General features: G+C 40.4%; 1 protein-coding gene across 2 annotated transcripts; it reads right to left on the reverse strand.

Annotated features, from left to right (window-relative positions):
* Positions 1-1,082: 1,082 nt before the first annotated feature.
* Positions 1,083-3,487, reverse strand: LOC107392671 (claudin-19). Of its 2 annotated transcripts, XM_054752335.2 has the most exons (5): positions 3,397-3,487; positions 3,100-3,290; positions 2,853-3,017; positions 1,730-1,808; positions 1,083-1,651 (listed from the first exon to the last, which is right to left on the reverse strand). In XM_054752335.2, the coding sequence occupies exons 2-5, from the start codon at positions 3,281-3,283 to the stop codon at positions 1,486-1,488; spliced, it is 594 nt and encodes a 197-aa protein (XP_054608310.1). In that variant the 5' UTR covers positions 3,284-3,290; positions 3,397-3,487; the 3' UTR covers positions 1,083-1,485. The 2 variants fall into 2 exon arrangements, with proteins under 2 accessions (XP_054608310.1, XP_015826058.1); XM_015970572.3 differs by having other exon boundaries at positions 3,100-3,467.
* Positions 3,488-7,528: the final 4,041 nt, after the last annotated feature.

Consider the following 7,528-nt stretch of genomic DNA (forward strand, 5'->3'; position numbering starts at 1 on the left):
ACAGGAGAATGCGCAGTTAAGTCATTCAATAATTTGGTTCTGTACCTTTCTCTTCAGCACAGCTGACAAAGGTTTAAGATGGGCCAGTCTTCCTGCATGCTCAGATCATTCCCTTCCCTTGCATGAAAAATTGCTCCAAAATGAAAGCTGAACTCACATCTTTTTTATCTGTGAATTCAATGCCGTTCAGCGAGTCTCAAATAAAAATTTGGGCATCTTACTGTAAAAAAAATACCACTAATGTAAAAGAAGAAACTTTAAATAAACTAGGTTCACACCCAGAATCAAACCCAGGTCTTCTGCATGAGAGTCTGACGTCTAACCAGGTGAGCTAAAGCACCAGTAACATGCATGGCATCTGTAACTTTTATATCCTTGATAACACCTGAAACAACGTCAAACCAAAGAATGGTTCGAAGCAAAAATGGCTATTTTGTTGCTAATTTGCAGGAAATATCTAGAATAAAGTTCTTCAGAAAGTAGCTAAGGGTCCTCAGAAATGTAGCTAAGTTCATCACTAGGCGTTAGGAACAGCGACAATGTCGCTGAGTTGGCACTACCTCTCTCTCTGCTGCTAAAGCTACGGATAGCAAATGCTACGGACTATGCCTGAGCGTGAACGTGCATGAAGCAGCCTGTTCGACCCGAGCAGCTCTCTTTTTCTGTGATTTTACAGAAAAACAAGCAATCACAGTAAAAATGCCAGGGCTCATTCTACAGGACCAGGGCATTGCAAGAGAATGTATGAAGAATAAATGTATTATTTCTATACATGTTTTGACTGTCAAACTTCCATAATGCCCCTTTAAGCATGATTCTTTTATTTTTTATTTTTTACAAATTTCTAATACTTTTAGCATTTCTAATTGCTTCTAGACACAACATTACAAACATGCCTGAAAATGTAAGGCTTGAGTAAAACAACTGGAATCACAGGAATTCCTAGTATACAAACCCAAAGGTACTCAAAGTTTGGTGCAAAGTCATTTTATTTGCAACAGACTTCATTTAGAGAAGCTTGAAGTAAAATTATTGGATAGTAAAATTAATTAAAATAATACTAAAAAAATAAAACACGAAGCAGAACAACAAAACCCAAATAGGTTTATTTTTCTTATCAAAATGTGTAACATCTTTGTAACAGCTCCACAAAAAGGATGCATAAACTTTGGAAAAGAATCAGACAGCTTATTGAAAATGTGAAACTTTTTGTACAGCCAGCACACGTCATGTATATTTATAAATCTATTAAAGTGAAGAGATTCCTTTTTGCAAAGTATAAAAATAGTAGAATGACAACAAATCAAGTAAAAAAAAACAAGTTCTTCTGCCTAAGTTGTAAAGCTATTTGGCATTATACAAAATCTGAACTGTGATTGTTTTTTTTACAACTTTACATGGAGAACTTAGTGATCCTGACCTAGTTACCAGATGAATGTGCAGCTTGTTTGTCCTCAGAAGGACGTGGGTCCCCTCGCTCCTCCGTCAGACGTAATTAGACTTGGAGTGTGTGGTAGGGAGGAGATGGTTGGAGCTTTTGGACGCTGAGGATTTAGTCTCACAACATCTCCGACAGCTTAGGAAAGCACCGCCAACCACAGAGAAGAATCCTCCACCCAAGCTGACAAATATTGCATTACCAAACTCTCTCCTGCAAAAAGCACACATGTTATATAAACACAAGCATTTGTATGTGTGGCGTCCATCTTTGTTCTGCTGGAATATTTACGTCTGCAGACGGTGTGATTTGTGGTAGATCTCAACAATTATGCTGACATACCAGGAGGTGATGATGATGGTTACAAAACCTAAAACAAATGCAAACATTTTAACTTTTAAGCATTAAGTCAACTAAGCATTTGCATTTCCAAGAGTAGCTTTTCAGAAAGCACATTTTAGGTTATCTCAAGTGTTTTTTAAAGAGACGTTTATGCAAAACTAATTTTTTGCATCCTTTTGTGCTACCATGTGGGTCTCTGCCTCTATAAACACTCCAATAATAATAATGATAAAAAATCTGTCCATCCGTTTTCTGTCATGTTTGGTTTGAGGAATTATGAGCCGAAAACAAGCTGTTTTAAAAAGTGCCTGTTTGTGATGTCACAAACGGGGGAAGTAGAATACAATCACCTAGGGAGAGCTGCCGCTGGAGGAGCAGCGGCTCCACTCCAAGCCCCTCCCAGATATCGGAGCTTCTCAGCTTATAGCAGTTTCGAGGGGGGTCAGCTGCAGCTTGTTTTCTGAAAGTGAGATAGCCTTGAAACGGCTCATTCTGGAAGGTATTTAAACTTCAAAGAATAAAACTGCTTAGGTGGCACTATGTGCAAAGGATTTCATGCAAAAACCTCAAAAACACGTGTTGTATCAAACTAATATAAAGAAAAATCATAACATGTCCCGTATAAAATAATTTTTGCCTGATTAAAACCTCCTGCCTCTTCAGAACCACTGAGTGACAGATTCACAGCTTGAGTGGCTGAGTTGCACAACTCTTTTGTTGTTGTCTTTGCCATACAACAAAGAGTGCAACTTGCTTGTAGGGAATTGCATAAACATTTGTCTTGCTTTCCATCCATCTCATAAAATAGTTTTCAGAGAGCTTTAAATTCCTTATGTAGTGAAAATTTTAAAGAAAATGAAACCTACATCTTGGTAATGCTATTATGTCTTTTTTTCTTGTCTTTATGGAAAATGCTTAAAAAAATTATTGTATTTTTATTATCATTTTGCGTTTAGTTTTTATTTTATTTTTTGCAAAAAGCAACGGAACTCCAGCATGTGCGTGCTATACCTGCACATAAATGAAAAAAAAAACAAACAAACAAAAAAAAAAAAAAACAGCCAGAACCCACCTGAGATGAGGAAGAGCATCCCTCCAGTGACCGCTACTTTAGCTTTGCTCTCCGGCATGCTGTCCATCAGCCGGGTGCACTTCATCCCCACCGTGGAGACAATCAGCGCAACGGCAGACAGGAAGAGGCACACCAACATCACGGATCTCGTTGCCTGGACTTCATCTGTGCAGAAGCACAAAGGGGTAACTCCAAGTCTGCGTAGATAACTAAAACTCAGCCTGTGTGTTTATCGTTCCAGACTCACCTGACAGTTTGAGCACAGACTTGTGTCTTTCACAGGTCGTCCTCTCTGTCCCGCTGCAGGTCATCCACAGACCTTCATAGATGTGGAATTTGCCCTGAGCCTCCTTCTTCCACTCCACCATGAAAGTTGCAGCAACAGTCGCAGCGACTCCGACTAGAGCGATGAGAAATCCCACGATCTGCATCCCAAAGCTGGCCATCGCGCCCAGATTAAAAAAAAAACAACAAACAAACAAAAAATATGAAATGCAATTGCGTTCACCTGAATCCTATCGCAGAGATTGTAACTATTGATTACATCAAACTCAGGATAGATTATGATCTTGCTTCTTGATAGCCAGACTGCTGCGTGCTGCGGGTGGGCTCTATTTAATGTCCAGAGCGCGTGACGCACGCGGTTCCCACCTGCAGCAAAGAAAACATGTTCTCATAGTAACCCCGCCACCTTTAGTAAACAAGGTCGTAAACAAAAACATTTTATCCACTCGGTTTTAAATGGGATCTGGTTACTTCGTTAGTATTTGTGTCATAAATTAGCGTTTTTTTTTCGTTTTTAGCTCCACAAAATTACAGAAAATTATGCTTTAAAGCTAAATCAAAATGAGCTCAGCAGCAGCCTTAACTGGAGTTTTTTGCAGACATTGTTTTCATCTTTGTAAAAGTTTCAGTGAAATCATGCCTTTAGAATTTACTGTTAGTTGTTTTTTTCAAGTCTCTGCACCCACACAGGTCTGGTCCTCATCTTTAGCAACTGCGCCAATAATGTGACGTCATTTCACCCATAAAATCAAGAGGATATTTTAAAGACATTGTTGTTGCTGGTAATTTGCAGCAGCAAGCTTGTGTTTGCAAAGGGAAACTAACTATTGCACAAAAAACCTTAATAAAGCATTTGACCATATGGTGAGTGGTGCCAGTTTGTCACTTGCATTTGTTTCCAGATTAGATCAGCTTTCCACCCTTTCCTGAAAAAATCCTTTAAAACTTTTCACAGCAGCTGATGGTCACATATTTCATCAGAATGTGACGGAAACATTTAGACTTTTGCACACTTGTTCCTGACTCCTATTGTTTAGCAAAGTCTGGTCAGGTCTGGCGACAATGCTAGGAAACCTGCTGCAAGTGTAACAGAACCATTAAACGCTGCAAGTGATGATAGACATAGAAAAATAGAAAACTCCTCTAATGTCCCTCAGTGGGGTAAAGTTACAGCAGCGATAAGATTCACTAGAATAACAGTCGGATCAGCAGGAGACACAGGCGCTTTCAGAGGTGGTGATTAGAACTAGAGCTTGGTGCTTCTTCAAAATAAAAGCTGAGAGCATGCCTCACAAAGATTTAATTCCTGAAATGATTAATAATGTTTGTCATGCCTTTGAAGTTTTCAGGTTAAATTTAAAATGGCAAGACTCACTCATTTCTTCATGGAGATGAACTTTCCGATGAAGGTAGAACACTGAAAAACATTTTTTAATGATTATTTCTGATTATAATTGGTCACAACATGCAGGCTGAACATGAAAATAGTCTCCTCCACCTATCTCCTGCATTAGCTTCTGATAGAAACAGACGGTGAAACTGTAGGATTTGGACATCCTGCGTCACACAGTGTGACATAGTTCTGTCAGGATTGGACTCACCCATCTTGACTCACGATAAGGAAGGCTGTTGTTAGCATCCAGGAAACAGCAGAGAAGGTCTTGGCTAGTAGAAGCTAACCGTTAGCATTAGCAACTCCACCACACAGCAAAACTCCAGGATTGTGTCATTTGCAGAGATAAAAATCAGTGTTGCAGAGCACAGAGCTTTAATCAGAGGCAAGTTGTCCAAATGTCAGGAAGTAGGAGTCCAAACCCTGTCATCTGACTTGTACTTCCTGAAACAGATGCATCAGAGCCCCACGACCCCAAGTACAACTTACAAGGAATAGTTTCTTATTAGAGACCACTACATGTGTACGGACTAAAAAGTGAACCACACCTTTAAATGTTTTGTGCTTTTAGTTATTTTTTTTTTTTTTACCAAATTTGTTAATGTTTTGTGTGATTTTTCTCTGATCCATGTGACTTGTTATGAACCAAAACACTTTAGTTTACAGTTCACAATTTTTGTTCAAGTGTGAGCTCTGATAATCTTGGGCAGCATTGTGAGAAGGCACACTTTCATGGATAAGAGGTGAACCCCACAGATGAGTCAGGATGTGTCACACAAGACTCTCTGGGATTCCAAGAAATGCTTTTCCAGATGTCGCCAAACAATTGAATGGAAAATCAGAAAGAATGTCCTTCCACAAGTCTCCTAATGCCGTCCCCATGCTTCCCTGCAGCATTTCAGTCTCTTCTTAATTTTTCTATTTGTGATCGAACAGAAGCTGCTTTTTTCAGTCCTTTCTGACGCGAGGCTGTTACCTCACCTTGTATTGCCCTGCTGCCTATGAAGCTATGCACAGCTGGCAACTCCACACTGAGCAGCATTTATCAGGAAGTAACAACCTTGGTGCTTGCTGCGCACTCTGGGGCATCCTGAACATCACACTTTGAAGTTACCGAAGATGTGGAAAACTATTCTTTCAGGTGCTAAACTCTCAGCAGTAGTTTCCTGCACGAGGACATGCTGACGTAAAGCCAAGGTGGCATGTTTTCCTTCAGGGGTAATCATCGCAACACAAGAAGACAATGACTTCAAACACAGCTGCATCTTTTTTGCTATCAGTCTAGTAAAATGGGCTATTGTGGCTCAGGTGATAGGAGCTTACCCTGTAAAGGTCAGTAGGTTTCTGGTTCAAATCCAGGCTCCATCTGTGTCAGTTCTTGTGTTCTTGCAAAAGACACTTAACCCGTTTCCCTGCTGGCGGTGGTCGGAGAGACTGGTGGTGCCAGTTGCATGGCAGCTTTACATCCGTCCTGAGGGTAGCTGTGGCTACAGTGTAGCTTATCACCATCAGTGTGTGAATGGTTGTGTAGTAAAGCGCTTTGGGGTCCCTCACTTAGAAATGTGCTAAACAAAATGTGCAATAAACAATAGTAAGAAGTCTGGGTGTGTTTTTAGATATAAAACAAATACTATAAGGAGATGTGATGACTTTTTAAAAGCTACAATGGTTTTATTGTTGCTATCAAAACTGTACATGAAGTTCTTTGCACAAAATTCGTCTCACATAAAGCAATCTCAGCAGTTCTATTTTTGACAGTTTCAGTGCCTTCCAGAATGAGTCATTTCAGGGCTCTGTTACTTTGGGGAAAGAAGGTGGAGCTGGCCATGCCCACTCATACTCTGCTCATGCTGCTATAATCTGAGAAGCTCCCAAATCTGGGCGGGGCTCCAATCAGACCCGGCTCCTTCCGCATTAACTACTTGAGGTACTTGAAGTGGTGGGGTGTTTCTGTGCAAATGTACACGTATGTGACATCACAAACGGGGTTTCGAAACAGCTTGTTTGAGGCACATAATTCCTAAAACCAAACACTGACAGAAAACAGATGGAAGTGGTGTAAGTCATGTTTGGAGTGTTTTCAGAAGCAGAAGAGACCCCATGGCAGGCTAAAATGATACAAAAGTGAGTTTTACGTTATAAGTCCCCTTTAAGTTAATAAAATGTTTGCAGTAAAAATCCGATCAATGCAGAAACATCTATAAACAACGTCAAGTTTCACCACTAAACCTAAAGCTGAAAAGATTGCACAGCAACATTTGTGTCATTGTCTAACCTCTGGCCAAGACTTCAAACATTCCAGGAAATATCAAAATTGGATCAGTCAAAGGATTCTGTGGAGTTTGGTTATTTAGACTCTGGAACATGTGGACTGGGAAAGCCTTGGAATCAAACCCTGAACGCACTTAGTGGATGACCGCTCGTCTTCCTGAGCCACAGACACCCAAAGGTCAAAAGGTTTACAGAAACGCTTCCAGCGTTAAACTACGACTGATCAACATATCATAAAATGTTTTTGATGGAATACTTGGTTGGAGTTTTATCTTTTATTTTGATGGTACTTTCCGTGAGGTTTCTTGTAAGTGCTGGCTCATGCTCGCCACAAAGGGAGGAAACGGGCACTGCTCAGGAACCTCACTACAACATCAGTTCTGGGAATTGGAAGGAAAGCCACTTGAGTTAATTGCACCAAAATATTTATTCAGCTAAGTTGCTGATTAGGGAAAGCAGAACAAAAGTAGCTGCTTAAGACAAGGGCCTTTGTGTGATTTGTCAAGAAATGTGGCAAAATATGTGTCACAGAAATTCTCTTAAAGGGAATTACAGCCAAAACCAATCTGAAATGGAATATAAACAAGTCTGCTGATAAACATTACAGAAAAGGACATCAAGAAGGTCCTGGGTTCGCTTCCCGGCCTGGGATCTTTCTGCATGGAGTTTGCATGTTCTCCCTGTGCATGCGTGGGTTATCTCCAGGTACTCCGGCTTCCTCCCACAG

Source organism: Nothobranchius furzeri, chromosome 8 (assembly GCF_043380555.1).
Source record: "Nothobranchius furzeri strain GRZ-AD chromosome 8, NfurGRZ-RIMD1, whole genome shotgun sequence".
In the NCBI taxonomy this organism is placed as follows: Eukaryota; Metazoa; Chordata; class Actinopteri; order Cyprinodontiformes; family Nothobranchiidae; genus Nothobranchius; species Nothobranchius furzeri.

Coding starts and splice junctions, on each gene's coding strand:
- LOC107392671 (XM_015970572.3), bottom strand. CDS start 3,298: ATGGCCAGCTTTGGGATGCAGATCGTGGGATTTCTCATCGCTCTAGTC. Junction 3,018..3,099: donor GTCTGTGCTCAAACTGTCAG/GTGAGTCTGGAA, acceptor GCTTCTGCACAG/ATGAAGTCCAGGCAACGAGA. Junction 1,652..1,729: donor AAATCACACCGTCTGCAGAC/GTAAATATTCCA, acceptor TGCTTTTTGCAG/GAGAGAGTTTGGTAATGCAA.